General features: G+C 38.5%; 2 protein-coding genes across 2 annotated transcripts; both read left to right on the top strand.

Annotated features, from left to right (window-relative positions):
- The first annotated feature begins 13,862 nt into the window (after positions 1-13,862).
- Positions 13,863-14,264, top strand: LOC143586474 (uncharacterized). Its single transcript, XM_077068016.1, has one exon. The coding sequence runs from the start codon at positions 13,863-13,865 to the stop codon at positions 14,262-14,264; it is 402 nt and encodes a 133-aa protein (XP_076924131.1).
- A 6,146-nt stretch (positions 14,265-20,410) lies between these two features.
- On the top strand, positions 20,411-20,812 carry LOC143586475 (uncharacterized). The gene has a single exon (XM_077068018.1). It carries the CDS (start codon positions 20,411-20,413, stop codon positions 20,810-20,812), a length of 402 nt encoding a protein of 133 aa, XP_076924133.1.
- Positions 20,813-25,429: the final 4,617 nt, after the last annotated feature.

The following is a 25,429-nucleotide window of genomic DNA, read 5'->3' on the forward strand; positions in this document are numbered from 1 at the left end:
TAAACTCTCCTGTTCTCTCTTGCTCATTGCCGTTGTTCTTCCTCAGCCGCCTCCCTCTCTACCTCCGTCTTCCTCCCTGTTCTGCCCTGCTTTTCCGGTAATATATATTATATATAATAATTTACTTATTAATTATGCTAACTTATAATCAAGACTTAAAACCAATCGTTAAAATGATAATCTTATTTATAGGTTAACTTGTGCTTGTTTAAAGTTGGTTCTTGCATTATCTTTCAACGCATCTTTATCAAGTGAGTAATCTCGTACCTAATCCCTTTTTATTTTTAATGTTTTGGGATGTTCATGTGTTCGTACAAACTTGAGTCTTAAACTTGTTTATGAACTTTAGTCGCGCAGTATCCCATGTGTTGAGGACGTTTACTTGGCTGTTTATTTGTATGTGTGTATCATTAACCGCTTTGTTCGGCCTATTCCGCAGTTTTCATGGATCCATTAGATGAACACGGGAGACCTATCGTTTACGGTTTTCTTTGTTTACACTTGCACAGATGTTTTCTTGTTTTTGTGCTCATTTGGGAGCACGGATTGAACTATGAACTATGATCTATTTAGGCTTGATCACAATCTGATTACACCCTTGTTAAACACCAGACATACACGTGTTGCGCGCAGTGATTATTGTTATCTATTATCTATTATCTATTAAACTTGATTTCTCACCAACACGCAAGTGTTTGACGTTTATTTTAACACATGTTCAGGTTTGCTGTAGCTACATTTGGAGCTTGTGGACACGTAGGACGTTTTTACTTTTGGACCTAGATTAAAATGTATCAAGACAAGTTATTGTTGTTCGAATATTTTGCCTTATAATATAATGATTTATGTTGATTTATGTTATCTTGTGTTTACGTTGCGCGTGCGCGAATGAATATATTTATTAAATATTGACACCCAAATAGTGTCACGAGTAATGAAACAATATGTGGCGCCCCGATGTATAATCCGCCTTTGGTCGGGGTGTTACATAACTTTCTTGGCCCACTCTTAAGATGCGTGGGTATCCAAGATGCTGACTACCTCCTAAGGGAAGTACACGAAGGCATCTGTGGAGTACACGCAGGTCCACGCGCTGTTGTAGCTAAGCTAAACAACGCGGGATACTTTTGGCCGAGGATGCATACGGATGCGCTGGCATACATCAGAAAGTGTAGGTCTTGCCAGCTCTACGCACCCAACACGCATCGCCCGAAGAATGAACTTGTTCCAGTCACCTCTTCATGGCCATTTCAGAAGTGGGTCATCGATGTGACAGGCCCATTTCCTACAGCAGCAGGAAACGTTCAGTTCCTAGTGGTAGCCATCGACTACTTCACCAAGTGGATAGAAGCAAAACCCTTAGCCCAAAAAACCACAAAACATATTAAAAAATTTATTTGGGAATTTATTATTTGTCGTTTTGGACTTCCACAGACTTTGGTGAGTGATAACGGCACCAACTTTGCTGACAAGAAGCTACAAAAGTGGCTAGAAGAACTTCAAATCACCCACACCTTTACCTCAGTGGCACACCTGCAAGGTAACGGTGAGGTGGAAAGAGCAAATAAAAGCATCGTCGAATGCATAAAGAAAAGACTCCTGGAACACAGATCCGGCTGGGTAGACGAAGTTCCACACGTCCTTTGGGCAAACAGAACGCTGAAAAAGGCCAGTACGGGAGAAACCCCGTTCAGCCTCACTTATGGCACTGAAGCCATGGTCCCAGTCGAAATTGGTTTGCCCTCACAAAGGGTCTTGATTCAGCCAGAGGACAATGATGCGGAAAGACGGTTAGACCTTATGCTAACTGAGGAACGCAGAGACTTAGCCGCAGCGCGTGAAGAAAACTACAAGCGACAAATGCAAAAGTACTACAACACGCGGGTAAAACTCTGCAACTTCAATGTAGGAGACTATATATTGCGTAACAACGAGGCTTCAGACCAAGAGCGCCCAGGAAAACTGGCACCGGTCTGGGAAGGACCGTACATTATCAAAGAAGTTTTGGGAAAAGGCGCATACCGGCTCGAAAGGCTCGATGGCACTCCTATCCCAAGAACATGGAACGAAGCTCAATTACGCAAATGTTACATGTAGATCAATTCCAAACTTGTAAAGAAAAGGCCTAGAGCCACTTCTAATGGAAATGATTCTCCTTTCACATTGTGTTGATAGCCTTACCTTTATACTTATGAACTTCCCACGCTGATATGCCGGTATTCACCGCATAAATATGGGAAGAAGTAAGTCGTTGCGTGTGGAAGGCGGCAAAACCCGCATAAACACATAAAACGGTAAAAATTTCTAAGGAAAACCTTCACGCAGGTCAGCTATAGGTGAAGTTTGGTCATCCCAATAAATGAAAGTGACGGTCCTACCCGCACAATCATGATAGAGGAAACTGAACATTGACCTATTGGCAACCGCGCGTCGAAAGGTTAACTTATTCAAAACACTTAGAAAATTTCAAAGGAAAAGATGAGGAAAACTTCTACGCAGGTCTGATATAGGTAAAGTTTAGCCATCCTACTAAGTGAAAGTGACGGTCTTATCCGCACAATCACGAAAGAGGAAGCAAAACTTTAACTTATTATCTGCCACGTTGAGAAGTTAACTTATCTAAGTACTAAAGAAATTGCTAAGTTAAAACAAAATATGAGCGAAATAAACAAGGCAAGGCATTAACAAATAATTTTTATTCCATCAACATTCAAACATTACAAGAATTGCTGGGTACATACCCGCATACAAGATTAGAAGTCTACAAACAAAAAAATCTACTCTAATGGTGGAAAGGGATCTAAAGTATCAAGCTTCAGGACCACTCCCACTTGGACCCGCACCATCAGTAGAATGTGGCGGTTCAAGGAAAGCTTTGAGGATAGCTAGCCCATCATCAGCAGCAGCAATCTCGTTTACCTTCTCCACCACCGGATGCGGGAAGGCGGCATACTGATTTACTGCTTGGTCATATGCAGCTTCAGTATCCACATTGTAAAGAGGGAAGTTGGAAGGCGGAATGCCTTGTTCAACAAACCCTAGACCAAGCAAGAAGCCAGCCTTTTCCCCATCCTCATGAGAAGCGTTGAGGGCTGCGCTCATCGCATCGTCATATGATGTGTTCGTGAACACCCGATGCACAACCTAAAAAACAGAAGTATATCAAAAACTCTTCAAAGTGTAAGGAAAAGCGTAAAGAAATTGTGAAACTACGCATACCTGCGACAACGCTTCTCGAAGAAGCCATTCCTTGGTAACCAGAGCCTCCTGGAGGGCAGCTTGAGCTTCATTACGGGCGCGTTCGGCTTGGTTCTTTGTAAGGTTGGCAAGCAACACATCTTTGGCTGCAGCCTCTTCGACGCCCTTTAGCTTACGCTCAGTGTGGTCAAGCACCCCCCTCTGGTCCAAGATCTCTTGGAGCTTCTTGGCATCTTCCATGGCCAAGGCATCATGAGCCTGCTGGAGCCTCTCTAATTTGGCTTTAAGTTCCTCATTCTCGATGCGTAGAGGCTCAGCAGCAGCTTCAGGCTTGGTGGCCCTCTCGGTTGCGTTCCGTGCAGTTTCCTTAGCCAACCGAAGTTGTTCATTAACAGCTTGGGCGGCCTTGGAACGGGCCTCGAGACGAGCCTGAACGTCAACCTCAAGGGCCTTGAAGGCCTTCTCCTTTTCCGCAGCAATGGCGGCAAGCTTCGCATTCTCCTCTCGGATAGCCCTCGCCTGAGCCACTTCAAGGCTACGCGCCGTCTTTAACTTGTCGTTTTCACGACAAAGTAGCTCGACGCGCGGCTGCATCCGGGCGAGGAGGATTCGGAGCTCGTTGGACAGCCTACCTTCCTGGTAGCTGGCCAGGGCCTCCCCCAGCGCACCTCTTGGGGCGGCGTGACGCGCCCATTCGACGCAATCCTCAGCAGTCCGGAGGGTCATTCCCCGGCGGATCTTCCACCGAGGAGCGTACACCTCGTTGGAATCACGAAATGCAATAAAACAAAAAACAGTTAAGAGAGAGAAATGATGAAAGGGATATAGGCCAAAATAACCCTACGCACCTGTAGGGTCGACAACAGGCCGATAGCCACCAAACCCATCACCTGAACCTAAAGGATATCCATCCAAAAGGTCAAGGAGACGGGAAGGAGGCAAGGATTGGCTAGACGCCCCAACCCCAAACGTACCTGAAGGACTGGCTGTAGTCGCAGGCTCCGGAGGAGGCATGGTGGAGGCTGCCGCGGTGGAAACCAACGGAGGTGAACTCATAACCGTGGCCGCGGCTGCGGAAGAACCCGCAAGAGAAATCATCGCCGGCTCAGTGATGGATTCTGTGAAAATGGCACTGACGGCCGGCGGGGATAATGTTACAGCTGGAACAGTTGGCTCAACGGGATGAGCAACTGAACCAGTACTGCAAGCATGCGTAGCCGCCTGGGTCATCGCCTCGGGTAGGTTGACCAAATCTACCTTCATGGGTCCAGAGCTGCTCCATCCCGCTCCACTCTGGAATGCCGTAGCATCCACGCCTGCACGAAGACAAGATATATAAGTATAATAGCGGAAAGATATGAAGTTAAAGTTATGTAAACTTACGGGTCTTTTTGAGCTTGAAGGTGCGAACAGGCGGGGACGAACCCGATGGAGCCGGCCTCTTCGTACCGGTCACCGTCGCCGTCCTGGGCTGTTCGGAGGTGATAGCCGTTTCAACCTCCGGAGCAGTGGTCTCAACACCACCTGGGTTCCCCGCCGCCTCTTCACTCTCGGTCTCCGACTCAGACCGGTTCACCTGGTCGGCGGTGGAGGCTACCTTCGCCTTGCCCTTCCCGCCAGCAGCCTTCTTCTTCCACGCAAGAAAAGGACCATCTGCGGATTCCTCATCAGAAGATGACAAGATTAGAGGAATTCCGGCAGAGGTTTCAGCATTCAGAGGGCGAGGGTTAAATAGTCTTTTACCTGGCCGCGTGGCGCTCAGTATTTCGTGGCCTGGCGGGTAGGCCTCCACAAACCGATCCGCAGTCTGCGCAAGGATGGGCAACTCGTTCTCGTCAAGAGCGCGAGTACCCAACCGAGCGGGACCGTCAGCTTCCCGCGGATGCAGGAGGGACTGCAAGTCATTTCCCTCTGAAATAAAAAGAAAAACAGTTAGAAAAAACCTTAAATCAACAAAGAAGACGGAGCATACCGTAAGGGATAAAGTTCAAACCGTATTCAAGTACGATGGGAATCTGTGGCGCATCCGCCCCAGCATCCTTCCACACCCTGCTCATACCGAGCATCACCATCCCGGACTCCGGAAAGCGGTAAACCGGAGTCTGGATCCGGGAAATCTTGGAGAACCATTCCGCCTCCTGGTAGTTGGAGGCGTGAAGGCTGGGGAGAGCTCTCCCGTTCTTAAATGTCATCGCTATAGGGACGAAACGGGCAGAGATGTAAAAGAACTCCCGCTTCCAAGACCGAAGACTGCGCTCGATAGCGCAGATCTTCAAACCCTTGATCCTGGTGACCAGGGTGTACCAGCCTTGGATGCACCTCCAGGAGTAGAAGGTCATCAGGCGGTCGACGTGGGGATCCACGCCAAGAATGAGGCACACCCACTCAAAATGGCGGATCTTGGCGATCGCCATTGGGTGTACCTCCGTCAGGTGCACACCGTGTCTATCCAGAACACGGTATACAAACTTCGTCAGTGGGAACCTAAGATTCCCATAGACGAAGAAGGCGGCATATACCCCTATTTTGCCCTTGGGGGCATCGTACACCGTCGGTGTGGCTCCGGAAACTCAGGCTCGAACGGCTCGAGCATGAACTTCCGGACGATGTACCGGTAAAGCTCGATGGGAAGAGCACACTGGCATTCGCCAGCAGTGCTCCTATCGTCCTTATCGGACGTAGACGTCGGGTTCTCGACATACAAGTCAGACTTCTCGACGATAGCTTCTGGATCATGAGTAGACGACATGTTTTGGAGGTAAAGAACGATTTCAGGAGAATGCTCGACAGAAAGAGTATTCGCCGGAAATCGCTTAGAAGGAGAAGAGAGAAGTGAAAGTGTGGATTACCAAGGACCCTCTCCCCCTTTATATACTCATCGCAATGAATGCGATGAATTTAATGCGGAGGAGAGAGAAAAGAGTTTGTGCAATGAAACTATGACACGTGGAAAAAGCAAGTTGGCAACAGCTGTTGACAGGACGCGCGCCGTAAAATCCGCACCCACGAGCCCAAAAAATTGCGCCCACGCGCCTGAAAAAGCGTCTGGAGTGACCATGTACTGTCACGGCGCCATAACTTCCTGCACGTCCTGAAACTGTCAGAAGAAACCGTCGAACGACGTTTCAACAGTTTGGACTGTTCTTATTCTTTCACCAACTCTTCGAATTTCAAAAAGATTCAAAAAGATTCAAAAGTAAGCGGGACTATACCCCTTACCTTGGCAACCAAGTAACTATAAGACAGGTGCGAGTACAGTGTCAAGGCAAAACCCTTCACATACTTAGCACTCGCAGGGAATTGAAGCCAGGAATACCTTGGAAGTAAAGTAACTATAAGACGAGTGCGGGTACAGTGTCAAGGCGAAACCCTTCACATACCTAGCACTCCGCAGGGAATTGAAACCAAGAAGGATCTTCTGGGCCATGCTTGCGGAAACGGGAATAACATCCCCGCATAGCGGGAACGTCGAGAACTAGATTGTTTGAAGCTCCAAGATGGAATTGGTTGTTTTAACATAATTGATCACTATGTTCAAAACTACCAAAACCTCATGGAGAATTTACACAAGTGGAACTCAACGCTCCTGACTTGCGAGGAGGTTACACACCTACCCGCATCATACCCAAAGATCAAGCAGAAAAGTCGGGAATTTCTGCGTGACATTAGGGAAACCGCAGGAAGAATCCCCACGGACAACCTTAAAACTAAATCCTTTTCAAAACCCCTTGATTAAGTCCAAAGTTCACCTCACTTATTAACAATTCATGAGAAGAACATTGGACTGGGGGGACTTGAAGAGGTAGGTCCCAGCAGAGCCCAGTTGGACCCGCAAGACTCACCTTGAAGAGGGACGTTTGCGCAAGGACCAACTGGTTCCGCAGGACCCACCATGCTCAGAGATGAAGACCTTACGCGCAGTACGCCAGCTGTTCACGCAGGGAAAGCCTCCCAATGGTGAAGTACCCCGCCTGTCCCCGCAGCTGCGGATACAAGCCATCAGGGAAGGCTACCCGCATTAATAGCAAGGCTACACGCACAAGGCACTAACTCAATAATTCAGTGTCACCTGAAGGAATGAGCAAGGCGGGAATACTCCCGCCCAAATGAGCCAGTCCGTATGCTTCTGGAAGATCTTTTGTACTATACCTGCCAAGGTATGGACAAAATAGACAAGATCTGACCAAAGCAGCCCATGAACCAATCACAGGGTGACAGCTCACCGACAAACAGTACGAGGAGCATGCTCTAGTACTGTTTGTCACTATTAGCCGCTGCCTACTCACCAACCCTTGTCGTGGCACGCACATAGCCTGCAGTTGGTGGAAAAGGAATAGTACACAGCCGGCCTGGTCACTATCAGCCGCTGCCTACCCACCAACCAGCGTGGCACGTGCGTAGCCCGTAGTTGGTAGAACAGGAATATTATACAGCTGGCTGTACCTGCTTGGAAACCTACATTCGGCTACAAATACTCCAACACCTTGGAACGGTAGGAGGATCTGGTATTTTACCTTCACTAGCTATTTCTCTCAATATACACTTATATTCAGAGCAATCTAGTCTGATTCTCACGCCGGATGGTGGTCACAAGGAGGAACCCCCCCTTCTCAGTGACGAGCTCACGGTGTCTGTTTTGCAGGTCATCTGAAGAACATCCTTCTTTGCCGGACCTAACCCTCGTGGGAAACATTACTTAACCCCCAAATTATCCATAATCTACTCGGGGTCGATTAGTGTTTCTTCAAGAGTGTATGCATGAAAATATCTGAATGTTAATTTAATATAGACAAATTTATTTATTTTAATGAACTAGCCATTGAATGATCCATAAAATATCTTCAAAGAGTCAACATATCAATTTCCCCCGTAGTCTTAGCGCCGCTATGGGCTTGGCGACAAAGACCTCAACTCCAAAGTTTTTATATTGGGTAATGGTGCATGGCTAGAATTTGGAATACACATCACCATTTTAATGCCTTATTTCTCACCACTACATCTAGTCTTGAAATTTACTTTAAAAGAATTATTTTTGTTATTTCTTTAATTATGCAGAAATAAAAGACCACACATGACTTGGACCATACTATTTCAAGCGTTTGTGGGTGCTCTTTTCGGGTATATGATTTATTTTTCTTTTTGATATAAAGTTAATTAGATCTTAGATTTTGAAGTTCAAATAATATAGGTGGTTATCACAAAATTTGTACGCAAAGTGCTTGGCTCGAACAACTACAACTTCCGTCGCTGCCATCACAAATCTGATACCATCGTTTACTTTTGTTGCTGCTATTCTCTTCAGGTATATTTTTTGAACCCCATTGTTTATATAGTCCAATAATAGATTAAACTAGTTATCATACGAGTAGTTATTTTTCTATTTATATTTTACTAAAAAAGTTATAATAGAAACCACAATTTGAACACGTGCAAATTTTTATAAACTATTTATTTTATGGAAAATAAAAATATTAATAGTTGACCAAATTTTAAGCATTTTTTATAGATAATTAGTATATATGGGGAGGAGCTTGAGCCAATGACAAACACTAAAGTCATACTTCATTGTTTATTCAACGAGTTAATTAAAACATAACTAGACTCGTTACGATTGCGACGATGGGCATAAAACATGAACACTCCAGACTCCAGTGACGTCCAAATAATGTTTACATTCAACTTTTGTTGTTTAAACGTTATAAGTTGGTGACCTATAGTAGTAAAATTTTCAACTTTATTCAAAATCCAATCCAACTTTTCATAAAACTATGTGTAGTGGAGGGCTATAAATTGTGGACGATTTTTGACACGTAACGTTACGTTAGTTAAGAGACAATTTTTATTTCAGAGGTGTTAGAGCATTCTCATCCTATCCCTCAAATTTTTGTGAGGAAAGTTTGTAAATCATAATGTGAGGTTTTGAGTGGTTATGAGTGTAAATTATAGGGTGTAGAGAGAAAAGATGGTGATTGTTTGTAAATTTGAGGAAAAGACAATGATTTTTGTAAATTATAGGATAGAGAGAGAAAACTTTAATGATAAAAGTATAAAAAATATTATTTAATTAATAGTAGAGAGAAATATAGTGTATTATGGAGATGAAGATGGGAGATAGGTTGAGAATGCTCTAATGATTTTGTAGACCCATCAGATCATATATATATATATATATATATATATATATATATAGGGTGAGTTATAGTGAAAACTCCTCTTAAAGAGAAAACTTTAAAACTCCTAAAAACTTCTAAAAAACTATTTTTAACTTTTTTTTGAAGTTTCTTTTTTTCCCATTATTCTTATATGTTGTTATTGGTTCAAAAAAAAAAAAACTTGTCGGTAACCTCGTCTGTATAGTGCGCATGTGTAATAGTGTACATTGCATATATGCAAAAGTGTTTGTATTGCATAGAATACAACACTATTGCACATATTTGATACACACCATTGTATATATGCAATATAAGAATAATACACACATCGAATATACATTAGTACGTATGTGTAATACAACATTAACGCACATGTGCACCACATCGACTTTTATTTTATTATTATTTTTTTCCATATAATACAACACTACTACACATATACAATACACAAATATTGAATACATGCAATAAAATACTATTAAACTCAAAAATACATAGTAATACACATGTGTAATACACCGGTATCGCACAGTAATACATATGTGCATTACAGCGGGTTTTTTTTAATTTTTTTTTATTTTTTTCGAGTGAAATATAAGAAAATATAAGAATAATGGCTAAAACAGAATTTTGAAAATATTTTTTTATTTTTAATTAAAAATATTTTCTAATTCTTTAGAAAATATTTTTTTTATATATATAAGGTGGTATCAATTAAGAACTTCTATTTTTGTTGAAACCTCTAGAAACTAATCACAACCAATCATCTAGTTTATGTTAAATTCTCTTTTATTTTTAATACAAGGGTGTTTTGGTAAAATAAATAGCTATTTAATTTTAAGTTTCCGGAATTTTCTCTTGAGATTATTAATTATAGTGAGAGTTCGATTTCAAAAATGCTACTGCTTTTATTTATAGTTATGATTAACATGAATTGTTAATATTTTTAATTAAATACACACACGTCAATTAAAACAAATACATAAGATCAGCTCCTTCATATGTAAACTGCTATACAATTTTTATTACAAATTCATCACTTACGTAATACATATTAGAAAAATGAAAATTTTAAACATTAACTAAAATATGTATATGCAACTTTTTCGGTGTGTTGCTGGTGCATGTTTGCTTAATATACAAATGTGTAATTTGTTAATTGTTTTTATTTTTTATTTGATCTACATATATGTAAATAATGGCCATATACACATATCAATTGATATGCTAAGCTAACCTTGTTTTATGTATGTAACATATACATAAAATTAGACCGTTCATATATGTAAACAACTATACAATTTTTATTACAAATTCATCACTTACATATTAGAAAAATTAACTTTTTTAAACACTAACTAAAATACGTAGATGTAACTTTTTCGGTGGTGTATGTTTTGCTCAATAAAGTATGCAAATTTATTACATGTATGTAACAATTTACATAAAATTGGCCTTTTAAGTGGTTCTTTTATTTTATAAAATTGGCATTTCAAAAAAAATATAAATTGTTATATACACATTGTAACCTTATTTTACATATGTGTAACATTGTTTTACGTATATGTAACTAAACCATTAACAAATATATGCAAATGTTTTGCATACATGTAAAGAAGATTTTTCTTTCTTTGTTTTTTTTTTTTTTTTTTTTTTTGAGATTTCTTTAAATTTATGAGTTTTACACACGTGAGTGAATGTTATGTAAAATCTTTAAAAATCATTTTAACCTCTTTCTTATCTATTTGGTAATCACGTTGAAATAAAAACTAAATTATTTGTTCATGCTAAAAAATAGGAATTTATTTAGGAAAAGAAAGACGGCGGTTTCTTAATAAATTTTGGCATTCCCCTAATAAAATGTCCAACAAAGTTTATCTATTTACGATAATGCCATTATTAGTTTTAAACCATTGATTATTTGATCTAAGGGTTGCGATGAGTTCCTTAAGTTCTTATAAAAATATGAGTTCTCATTTGAAACCATCCTTATATATATATATATATATATATATATATATATATATATTACACACACATATTAATATAATAATATTGTCCCATAAAAACGCACCCGACGACAAATATGTGCCCCCCCCCCCCACACACACACACTTATCGCCTGGGGGCGGTGTTCTCGTCCAAATTCACCCCTTTTCTCGCCCCAGTACAATTAGCCTAACAATATATATTTTTACACTTAATTCTTTCATAAATACTCTTAGGACTTTAGGAGCATGCACTAATTTCCTCATAAGCTTTTCATGAGGCAACATGAACACACTTATACCTCCTCTCCAAAACTGACATGCTAAATCAAATGAATTAAAGTTGGTTGCTAACTTGGCTTATAAAGTGTGTTAAGTGTTTTCTATATTTACCCTCATAAGCTCGTATAGGGGTCTTCGAAACCGGATATCCGAAAATTCGAATACCCAAATTGATATTCGAATTTTAAAAAAAATTCATTATAAAAAAAATTAAAGAATTATTTTTAAAAATAATTTTGAATATATGAAAAATTATCCGAAATATTTGAAATATCCGATTGTTAGGCGAACGATCCGAAATATTCAAAATTTATAAATAATATTTATTTAGTAATTAAAAAAATATTTCAATTCGGATATCCAAAATTTTCAAAACCACTATCCGAGTCCGAAAATTCGGATGTTCGAGATTTGGATATCCAAACTTTCGGATATCTAAATTTTCGGATAATTCATATTCGGATTTTATTTAACACCCCTTAGCTGATATGCTTACTTACACAACCCTATTTGTGAAATTAAACACAGAGAAAACGGAAACTTTGGTTACCTTTTGTTTTGTTTTCAAAAAAACCATCCCGTTTTAATTTTAAAAGTTAATCTGCAACTTAAGCAACCATTTTTAAAGCTGCTACTGTTCAGCACGGCTCAACCGTTTCCATAGGCGAAAACTGAATAAAAATCTGGGGGCCTTTATGTTGGACCTTATTTTAGCTACTAGGAGTCATACCTTTTAAATGTATTATATTGTTATAAACGCTCTAATATACTCATTTTAAGGATCATACCATTAGTGATCACAAAGCATGAAAACAAGCATACGCAAAACCAAATTGATACGTATTTGTCTATAATTCTTAATTAGTGAAAGTAAACAAGAGCATAACTTTAAAGTGAAAATAAAAAACAACAAAAAAAGTGAAAATTTGTAGCAGAGCATCAAGTAACACCAAAATAGCTTGTTTGGTACTTCGTATGACTTGTTATCAGGTTAGGATAACATAAAAAATATACGGGGACAAAATTTTGGACAATATTAAAATACGTACCAGAAAATGTTGGGCAGTGTTTGAATATATTTATTCAATATACTTCAACAGCCTATCTGCTATCAAACATAGTGGACAATCATACCCATTTTGATTCAACATTCAATCCAACAGTTTAATATGTATGTAAGTCATAAAATGTTTGGTAAATTAGAATTTCGAATATGAAAAAAACCGATTACAAAGACACAAAATTGAGAGACCAGAGGCATTAGAGATAGGCTGGATGGATGCCGATTGCCATCTGCGGGGAACGGTAAGTCTTGGCGATTTGTGTCCTCCCATAAACTTGTATCTTGGTAGCAGGGCGGCACGTGAGGTTGGAAAACAAAAATGACGCTTCTTTTAATTCACCGTAGACCCTGCTGCCGCACAATTCATTATTTCTTTAACAATCTGGTCAAGCTCATATCAAAAACCCAATACACTCGAAAACTCTTTTTTTAAAGTTGGGTCTCTAAAGCCCTTGCTTCAACTGCTTGGCCCATTGGGCCGGCCCTGCTATTGTTCATCCTTTTTCTTTTTCTTTTATTTATTCATCCCCCCCCCCCCTTTCCTCCTTAAGATTGGGCCGCCTTTATATTTTGATGTTTTGGTTACCTGGTAGAAAATCAAAAGTAGACTCTATAAAATTTCCACGATCATAGTCAAACCATTTTAGCAGGACAGTCCGGAAGAATGGGTGGTTCGCAACTTCGGTTTCCATTTACCAATGGAATGCAGGTTTGCACCCAAGTAATTAATACCTTCTTTTAGCACCTAATAATATATATTAATTTATACAAAAACATTATCAAACGTTCAAAACCATAACAAATGTGACAAATTAACAATAATAAGTAAAATAACCACATGCCTTTGACATGGGTGGCCTGAATTCTGGATCTTTATGAAAACATGAGGAGGCAGCATGACCGATAGCATGCAACTCATGACGAAAATTGTGAGGTATATTAGCTATATGTATATTTAACATCTATATCGGTTAATTAGAAGAGAATATTTGTTTGTTAGGAATATCCCTAAATAGATGGATCTCTCTTGTATTTATGTAATCAGTTTTTACATAATGAAGGCAAGGAAATATACCTTTCTACATGGTATCATTAGCCTAACCCTACCGCCGCCCAGCCTCTCCTCCATCTCTCGCCTGCGGTACACCCACCTTCGATCCTCTCTCTATCACCTCCGCAATGGATTCAAAACTCCACCCCGCTATCACCATTTCCAACATCAAAAACGCCGTCCCGATCACCCTCGATAACGAGACCGGCCAATACACATCGTGGTCGGAATTGTTCAAGATACACTGTCGGGCATATCAAGTCTATGATCACCTTCTACCAAGAACCACCACTGCTGCCATCTCCTCATCCTCAGACAAACGATCTGCTGAGGAAATCGCGGCAGCCCTTGCTGCTGCTGACCTTTGGGATAGGTTGGATGCCATAGTCCTCCAATGGATCTATGGCACCATCTCCCTTGACCTACTCAACACCATTCTTAAACCGAACACAACTACCCGTGAAGCTTGGACCACCCTCGAGACTTCATTCCAAGACAACAAATCCTCTAGAGCCATCTACCTCACCTAGAAACTCAACAACACCCGGCTCGAAAATTTTGAAAATATGGCTGCCTATTGCCAAGAGGTCAAAGTCATATGCGATCAACTCGCTAACGTGAAGGCACCCCTCACGGATGAAAAGATGGTACAACAACTTGTCACCGGGTTGAACGAGCAATACGAAGGGATTGCTATGTTAATCTCGAACCTGCAACCTCTACCCTCGTTTCACGAGGCACGCTCCAAACTTATGCGTGAGTACGATCGGAAGACCAACATGACCCTTCACGCATCACAGACCACGGGTACTGCTCTTCAAGCCACAACTTCTCAAAAACCCGAGACCCAAACCACCAAGTCGGATCACCGATCCACTGTTGACTCACAGGCCGACCGTGGCAGGGGCCAGGGCAGATCCCGAGGACGCGGCCGTGGCCGATATAGCAACCGTGGGCCACCCAAACGCAATCAACAACAATAGCCTCCATATCCGTTTTCTTCGGTCCAAGGCCAATGGGTATTCCAGCCTTCATAGGGACAAGGTTCACATACAAATCAATGGTCTGCTCAACCACCGTATCCATATCCAACCACCCCTCGGTCCACTGGTAGTCAATCTCCGGGTATCCTCGGCCCACGACCCAATCAGGCGTATGCCGCTGGTTACGCCCCAACCGACATTGAACAAGCCCTATATACAATGTCACTCAACCCACCGGAAACTCCATGGGCTATGGATAGCGGAGCAACCACCCATATGACCAATCAACCAGGTAACTTCACGTCTTATTTTAATAATGGCACTCATCGTAATATTATCGTTGGAAACGGAACTATGGTTCCGGTTCTTGGGCAAGGCAATCAAATTTTACCCCCACCGTTTCCCCCCTTTAAAATGACCAATGTCCTCTACGCCCCTAATTTAATACATAATCTTTTATCTGTTAGACGTTTAATCACGGATAATTGGGTTTCTATTAAATTTGATGTGACATTTGAGACAAAACAAGGTACACCTCAGTACGTATTTATCGATTCAGCAAATAAACGCTTTTTGCATAACAAACGAACGATTAACCGAACGGGTTTGGTTATGACCCAGATATCCCGGGGGGCCATCTATAAGTGATATACGTTTAATATGAGCTAAAATATTAGTATTATGGCCTTAGTTCAATAGCAAACAAGTTAAACGAAAACATGCTAGTTTAACTACCCGCTATAGAATTAAACGCGAAAGATAGTTACAAACCAAGCATTGTATCATCCGTTAAGCCGAAAAAGACTTACCAAACACTTATTTGAAATGTTTTAAGCGATCCGTGAAAATATTTTCGATTTTACAAACATATAGTATGTTTTTATAATTTTACACAAAAATAGCCGAAAAACACTCGTTTTCGCACTGTTTGACGCACCCGATATGTTTTTCGCACCAAAAACCGAACCCGAAATAAATTTGGACTCGGCATTTCATGTTCGGGCACGTAAATCGAGAAAACTTTAATGATAAAAGTATAAAAAATATTATTTAATTAATAGTAGAGAGAAATATAGTGTATTATGGAGATGAAGATGGGAGATAGGTTGAGAATGCTCTAATGATTTTGTAGACCCATCAGATCATATATATATATATATATATATATATATATATATATATATATATATATATATATATATATATAGGGTGAGTTATAGTGAAAACTCCTCTTAAAGAGAAAACTTTAAAACTCCTAAAAACTTCTAAAAAACTATTTTTAACTTTTTTTTGAAGTTTCTTTTTTTCCCATTATTCTTATATGTTGTTATTGGTTCAAAAAAAAAAACTTGTCGGTAACCTCGTCGGTATAGTGCGCATGTGTAATAGTGTACATTGCATATATGCAAAAGTGTTTGTATTGCATAGAATACAACACTATTGCACATATTTGATACACACCATTGTATATATGCAATATAAGAATAATACACACATCGAATATACATTAGTACGTATGTGTAATACAACATTAACGCACATGTGCACCACATCGACTTTTATTTTATTATTATTTTTTTCCATATAATACAACACTACTACACATATACAATACACAAATATTGAATACATGCAATAAAATACTATTAAACTCAAAAATACATAGTAATACACATGTGTAATACACCGGTATCGCACAGTAATACATATGTGCATTACAGCGGGTTTTTTTTAATTTTTTTTTATTTTTTTCGAGTGAAATATAAGAAAATATAAGAATAATGGCTAAAACAGAATTTTGAAAATATTTTTTTATTTTTAATTAAAAATATTTTCTAATTCTTTAGAAAATATTTTTTTTATATATATAAGGTGGTATCAATTAAGAACTTCTATTTTTGTTGAAACCTCTAGAAACTAATCACAACCAATCATCTAGTTTATGTTAAATTCTCTTTTATTTTTAATACAAGGGTGTTTTGGTAAAATAAATAGCTATTTAATTTTAAGTTTCCGGAATTTTCTCTTGAGATTATTAATTATAGTGAGAGTTCGATTTCAAAAATGCTACTGCTTTTATTTATAGTTATGATTAACATGAATTGTTAATATTTTTAATTAAATACACACACGTCAATTAAAACAAATACATAAGATCAGCTCCTTCATATGTAAACTGCTATACAATTTTTATTACAAATTCATCACTTACGTAATACATATTAGAAAAATGAAAATTTTAAACATTAACTAAAATATGTATATGCAACTTTTTCGGTGTGTTGCTGGTGCATGTTTGCTTAATATACAAATGTGTAATTTGTTAATTGTTTTTATTTTTTATTTGATCTACATATATGTAAATAATGGCCATATACACATATCAATTGATATGCTAAGCTAACCTTGTTTTATGTATGTAACATATACATAAAATTAGACCGTTCATATATGTAAACAACTATACAATTTTTATTACAAATTCATCACTTACATATTAGAAAAATTAACTTTTTTAAACACTAACTAAAATACGTAGATGTAACTTTTTCGGTGGTGTATGTTTTGCTCAATAAAGTATGCAAATTTATTACATGTATGTAACAATTTACATAAAATTGGCCTTTTAAGTGGTTCTTTTATTTTATAAAATTGGCATTTCAAAAAAAATATAAATTGTTATATACACATTGTAACCTTATTTTACATATGTGTAACATTGTTTTACGTATATGTAACTAAACCATTAACAAATATATGCAAATGTTTTGCATACATGTAAAGAAGATTTTTCTTTCTTTGTTTTTTTTTTTTTTTTTTTTTTTTGAGATTTCTTTAAATTTATGAGTTTTACACACGTGAGTGAATGTTATGTAAAATCTTTAAAAATCATTTTAACCTCTTTCTTATCTATTTGGTAATCACGTTGAAATAAAAACTAAATTATTTGTTCATGCTAAAAATTAGGAATTTATTTAGGAAAAGAAAGACGGCGGTTTCTTAATAAATTTTGGCATTCCCCTAATAAAATGTCCAACAAAGTTTATCTATTTACGATAATGCCATTATTAGTTTTAAACCATTGATTATTTGATCTAAGGGTTGCGATGAGTTCCTTAAGTTCTTATAAAAATATGAGTTCTCATTTGAAACCATCCTTATATATATATATATATATATATATATATATATATATATATATTACACACACATATTAATATAATAATATTGTCCCATAAAAACGCACCCGACGACAAATATGTGCCCCCCCCCCCCCCCCCCCACACACACACACTTATCGCCTGGGGGCGGTGTTCTCGTCCAAATTCACCCCTTTTCTCGCCCCAGTACAATTAGCCTAACAATATATATTTTTACACTTAATTCTTTCATAAATACTCTTAGGACTTTAGGAGCATGCACTAATTTCCTCATAAGCTTTTCATGAGGCAACATGAACACACTTATACCTCCTCTCCAAAACTGACATGCTAAATCAAATGAATTAAAGTTGGTTGCTAACTTGGCTTATAAAGTGTGTTAAGTGTTTTCTATATTTACCCTCATAAGCTCGTATAGGGGTCTTCGAAACCGGATATCCGAAAATTCGAATACCCAAATTGATATTCGAATTTTAAAAAAAAATTCATTATAAAAAAAATTAAAGAATTATTTTTAAAAATAATTTTGAATATATGAAAAATTATCCGAAATATTTGAAATATCCGATTGTTAGGCGAACGATCCGAAATATTCAAAATTTATAAATAATATTTATTTAGTAATTAAAAAAATATTTCAATTCGGATATCCAAAATTTTCAAAACCACTATCCGAGTCCGAAAATTCGGATGTTCGAGATTTGGATATCCAAACTTTCGGATATCTAAATTTTCGGATAATTCATATTCGGATTTTATTTAACACCCCTTAGCTGATATGCTTACTTACACAACCCTATTTGTGAAATTAAACACAGAGAAAACGGAAACTTTGGTTACCTTTTGTTTTGTTTTCAAAAAAACCATCCCGTTTTAATTTTAAAAGTTAATCTGCAACTTAAGCAACCATTTTTAAAGCTGCTACTGTTCAGCACGGCTCAACCGTTTCCATAGGCGAAAACTGAATAAAAATCTGGGGGCCTTTATGTTGGACCTTATTTTAGCTACTAGGAGTCATACCTTTTAAATGTATTATATTGTTATAAACGCTCTAATATACTCATTTTAAGGATCATACCATTAGTGATCACAAAGCATGAAAACAAGCATACGCAAAACCAAATTGATACGTATTTGTCTATAATTCTTAATTAGTGAAAGTAAACAAGAGCATAACTTTAAAGTGAAAATAAAAAACAACAAAAAAAGTGAAAATTTGTAGCAGAGCATCAAGTAACACCAAAATAGCTTGTTTGGTACTTCGTATGACTTGTTATCAGGTTAGGATAACATAAAAAATATACGGGGACAAAATTTTGGACAATATTAAAATACGTACCAGAAAATGTTGGGCAGTGTTTGAATATATTTATTCAATATACTTCAACAGCCTATCTGCTATCAAACATAGTGGACAATCATACCCATTTTGATTCAACATTCAATCCAACAGTTTAATATGTATGTAAGTCATAAAATGTTTGGTAAATTAGAATTTCGAATATGAAAAAAACCGATTACAAAGACACAAAATTGAGAGACCAGAGGCATTAGAGATAGGCTGGATGGATGCCGATTGCCATCTGCGGGGAACGGTAAGTCTTGGCGATTTGTGTCCTCCCATAAACTTGTATCTTGGTAGCAGGGCGGCACGTGAGGTTGGAAAACAAAAATGACGCTTCTTTTAATTCACCGTAGACCCTGCTGCCGCACAATTCATTATTTCTTTAACAATCTGGTCAAGCTCATATCAAAAACCCAATACACTCGAAAACTCTTTTTTTAAAGTTGGGTCTCTAAAGCCCTTGCTTCAACTGCTTGGCCCATTGGGCCGGCCCTGCTATTGTTCATCCTTTTTCTTTTTCTTTTATTTATTCATCCCCCCCCCCCCTTTCCTCCTTAAGATTGGGCCGCCTTTATATTTTGATGTTTTGGTTACCTGGTAGAAAATCAAAAGTAGACTCTATAAAATTTCCACGATCATAGTCAAACCATTTTAGCAGGACAGTCCGGAAGAATGGGTGGTTCGCAACTTCGGTTTCCATTTACCAATGGAATGCAGGTTTGCACCCAAGTAATTAATACCTTCTTTTAGCACCTAATAATATATATTAATTTATACAAAAACATTATCAAACGTTCAAAACCATAACAAATGTGACAAATTAACAATAATAAGTAAAATAACCACATGCCTTTGACATGGGTGGCCTGAATTCTGGATCTTTATGAAAACATGAGGAGGCAGCATGACCGATAGCATGCAACTCATGACGAAAATTGTGAGGTATATTAGCTATATGTATATTTAACATCTATATCGGTTAATTAGAAGAGAATATTTGTTTGTTAGGAATATCCCTAAATAGATGGATCTCTCTTGTATTTATGTAATCAGTTTTTACATAATGAAGGCAAGGAAATATACCTTTCTACATGGTATCATTAGCCTAACCCTACCGCCGCCCAGCCTCTCCTCCATCTCTCGCCTGCGGTACACCCACCTTCGATCCTCTCTCTATCACCTCCGCAATGGATTCAAAACTCCACCCCGCTATCACCATTTCCAACATCAAAAACGCCGTCCCGATCACCCTCGATAACGAGACCGGCCAATACACATCGTGGTCGGAATTGTTCAAGATACACTGTCGGGCATATCAAGTCTATGATCACCTTCTACCAAGAACCACCACTGCTGCCATCTCCTCATCCTCAGACAAACGATCTGCTGAGGAAATCGCGGCAGCCCTTGCTGCTGCTGACCTTTGGGATAGGTTGGATGCCATAGTCCTCCAATGGATCTATGGCACCATCTCCCTTGACCTACTCAACACCATTCTTAAACCGAACACAACTACCCGTGAAGCTTGGACCACCCTCGAGACTTCATTCCAAGACAACAAATCCTCTAGAGCCATCTACCTCACCTAGAAACTCAACAACACCCGGCTCGAAAATTTTGAAAATATGGCTGCCTATTGCCAAGAGGTCAAAGTCATATGCGATCAACTCGCTAACGTGAAGGCACCCCTCACGGATGAAAAGATGGTACAACAACTTGTCACCGGGTTGAACGAGCAATACGAAGGGATTGCTATGTTAATCTCGAACCTGCAACCTCTACCCTCGTTTCACGAGGCACGCTCCAAACTTATGCGTGAGTACGATCGGAAGACCAACATGACCCTTCACGCATCACAGACCACGGGTACTGCTCTTCAAGCCACAACTTCTCAAAAACCCGAGACCCAAACCACCAAGTCGGATCACCGATCCACTGTTGACTCACAGGCCGACCGTGGCAGGGGCCAGGGCAGATCCCGAGGACGCGGCCGTGGCCGATATAGCAACCGTGGGCCACCCAAACGCAATCAACAACAATAGCCTCCATATCCGTTTTCTTCGGTCCAAGGCCAATGGGTATTCCAGCCTTCATAGGGACAAGGTTCACATACAAATCAATGGTCTGCTCAACCACCGTATCCATATCCAACCACCCCTCGGTCCACTGGTAGTCAATCTCCGGGTATCCTCGGCCCACGACCCAATCAGGCGTATGCCGCTGGTTACGCCCCAACCGACATTGAACAAGCCCTATATACAATGTCACTCAACCCACCGGAAACTCCATGGGCTATGGATAGCGGAGCAACCACCCATATGACCAATCAACCAGGTAACTTCACGTCTTATTTTAATAATGGCACTCATCGTAATATTATCGTTGGAAACGGAACTATGGTTCCGGTTCTTGGGCAAGGCAATCAAATTTTACCCCCACCGTTTCCCCCCTTTAAAATGACCAATGTCCTCTACGCCCCTAATTTAATACATAATCTTTTATCTGTTAGACGTTTAATCACGGATAATTGGGTTTCTATTAAATTTGATGTGACATTTGAGACAAAACAAGGTACACCTCAGTACGTATTTATCGATTCAGCAAATAAACGCTTTTTGCATAACAAACGAACGATTAACCGAACGGGTTTGGTTATGACCCAGATATCCCGGGGGGCCATCTATAAGTGATATACGTTTAATATGAGCTAAAATATTAGTATTATGGCCTTAGTTCAATAGCAAACAAGTTAAACGAAAACATGCTAGTTTAACTACCCGCTATAGAATTAAACGCGAAAGATAGTTACAAACCAAGCATTGTATCATCCGTTAAGCCGAAAAAGACTTACCAAACACTTATTTGAAATGTTTTAAGCGATCCGTGAAAATATTTTCGATTTTACAAACATATAGTATGTTTTTATAATTTTACACAAAAATAGCCGAAAAACACTCGTTTTCCGCACTGTTTGACGCACCCGATATGTTTTTCGCACCAAAAACCGAACCCGAAATAAATTTGGACTCGGCATTTCATGTTCGGAGCACGTAAATCGAGAAAAGTGAGCCAAATGGGCCCAAAAGGGGGCCCAACAAGCCCAGCCCGCCAAACTTGAAAAACAAAGAAAAAAAAACTTTATTATTATTATTATTAAGTTTACTAATATATATATAATAACCCGTGTAAAACTGCTGGAAAACCTTTCTTCCTCAGCAAACTTTCAAGAAACCCTAAGGTAACAATTTATAATAAGTAACTTTTACACTTGTTTAACATTGATTAATACCAAATAAACATAGTTTGATTGCCAAAAATCATTCCTACCCGTGTAAAAATCCTAAAAATGGTCCATAAACATGTTTTGATCATACACATGGTAAGAACCTGGGTTGATAGTTTTTTTAGCCATAAACACGGATTAAAGGGTTGAAACGGCATTTTTACGGTTCAAAAGTTCGTTTTTGTGCACTAGCCGAAACCCTAAGTTAAAGGGATGTTCTATTGATGAAACTTGCTTGGTTTGTGATATAGGACTTGTATCTAGCCTACATAGGAGCACAAGAGCTTGAAAAGTTGGTTAGAAAGGCGGAAACGAACCAAAACCGCTAAGGTAATGCAGAAACACTCGCTTACGGGCTGTTTTGGTTAAGGTTGTGATGTGCATATTATTAGGACTTTAAATTTTTCAGGGACATTAGGGACCATGTCATTGAGTCCCTGTTCAAATTTGGTAATTTTTCGACCATACCGAGAATATTTGGTGAATTTATTACCTAATTGGGACGTTTATTTGGGAAAAATAGCTAAACTACTTCAAAAATTATGAAATTTTTCTGGGAACTCATATTTGATGTATTTTGATCACATATGAATTTTGGGATCATTTGGAGAAGTTTAAAGGTGTTTTGTGTATATGCGTTCCTGTGAATTTTTATAGCCGAATTTGGACCGAAAAGAATATTGCACGAGCTTTTTACATTCTGGAATTGATACAGGTTGTTTTGGGACATGATTTGAGTATTCAGAAATTTTTGGAAATTGTTTGGGATAAACGGACGATTTTCAGGCGAAATATAGCTGATAAAATGAATTTTTATAAATTAATAATTCAGTAAATAATTCCAGAAATATTTTTATAAAATCTACATATTTTAATTGATAAGTGGCTAAATTTTCATAAATTAATGATTAACGGTTAATTAATTATGCTAATTTGAAGATTAAACAAATTCAGTTTTTATAAAAACCGGCAAGTTTGCGACTAACGAATCTGCGAGAATATCAAAACACCAAGAGTGATCAAAAATCATATTTTTGGACTAATTAAGTAAAAACGAACTTTTCTATGAGAAACCTGGACAATCCGGATAGATTGTGCGCGTTTCTTCTTAAAATCAAACTGAATAAACGGAAACGGGCCCCGTGGCTAATCCGAGACCCCAGTATGTGATCCTTCTTTATAACTTAATCATTTTATTAACCAATACATTTACCCAAGCTTATTTTCCCATAACTGTTTTCTGAACGCGTAAACAAACAATTTGGCCCAGCTGGGAAAATGGGAATCTGAGCCAAGCTCGGTTTTAAGTATTAGACATTGAACAACATCACACCCTAAGCCTATTGCCACTTTCTGGGTGTTCCAGCTATACCCAGAATAGTTATATAGCCCAGTTTAGTATTGAGATTATAATAATATTAAAATATTAATATTATTATAATATTGATTATAGGAAACCGTGATTGCAAGTTATACAAACATCGAACCGACGTGCTACTGATTATCTACTAGACAGTGAGTTTCATGACCCCACTTCTAAATTGTTTTACGAACTTTTGGTGTGAAAAGCATGTTTGATTACATATACATACCTGAAACATGTATTGATGTGAATTATCTAAGTGCTAACACACGAAAGTCCCCACGATCACAGTGATTAACTTCGAGCCGGTGGCTTGTGAATAGTACTATTGGTTTGACAAACCCAAACGGAATCGGCCTGGTTGCCGTGTCACATAGCGCCTTTTGCACATGACCATATTTATACAAACAGGCTATGTAGTGTTAGACATAGCTACCGGGGCATGTTGTGGGCGGAAGGGGGAGCCACAGTTGTTGATTGAGCGTGGAAACGGATGCACGCAGCACATACAGTCAAGGCTTCACTGTAGCTTAGCATAATTACATCATTTACATACATACATACTTATTTCATGATTACAAGTGTTGACTTGTGAATACTCATTACTGTTTTCTTGAAACTCGTGAAACTCACCAACTCTAGTAGTTGACCCATTTTAAACTGCTTTTCAGGTGTACCTAAATCGGAATGATTTGGTGATCTGTTACTTGCCCAAGGTGTGTGGTTGATGCTATGTGAATAGAAGCAAGGGAGTTAGTAGTAAGATTGTATAGTTAACGAACTAGTTTGGTTTGTATCACGTAGACTGTAAAACGATGACAAAACAAGGAAATGTAATATATTGTAAATTAGTTTGTAATGTTTCTTTATAAACAATGTGTACCAGAGGTGTCTGTTGTATTCCCGTTTTACACTTCCGCATTGTGTTAGTCGGGGTGTGACATTTGACCCTTTCGGTTTTTCTGTGAAGGACCTCAAGACAGGGACCCCTATCCTCCGATGCAACATTACCGGTGATTTGTATCTCCTGACGCCACAAATGCTATCAAAAATCAAGTCTCCATCAGCAAATTTGGCGATCTCACAAACACTGTGGCATCAACGTTTTGGTCACCCTAGCTCATGTCCTTTGTAGTCTCTTAAGAAGTCCTCATTTATTTCCTTTTCTAAGTCTAATAAACATGTCTGCGAACCGTGTGTTTTTGGGAAAAGTGTCAAACTCCCTTTATTAGTTCTTGTAATCGCACTTATTTGCCTTTTGAGATTGTTCACAGTGACCTTTGGACGTCACCAATCTTGAGTTCCGGGGGTCACCGCTACTATGTTTTATTTATTGATGATTTTTCTGATTTTCTATGGACATTCCCGATTAGTAGGAAATCACAGGTTTTCTCAATATTTCAACAATTTTATAACCTGATTAACACACAATTTGACAAACGCAATTAACAATTACAATGTGACAATGGCAAATAATATGTCAATAATCAATTTCATCAATTCTTTAACCGACATGGTATGACGTTCCGCCTATCGTGTCCTCATACATCCTCTCAAAAT

Source organism: Bidens hawaiensis, unplaced genomic scaffold, assembly GCF_021521415.1.
Source record: "Bidens hawaiensis isolate Kalapana, Puna unplaced genomic scaffold, B.hawaiensis_p1.1 tig00034677_1, whole genome shotgun sequence".
Taxonomy (NCBI): Eukaryota; Viridiplantae; Streptophyta; class Magnoliopsida; order Asterales; family Asteraceae; genus Bidens; species Bidens hawaiensis.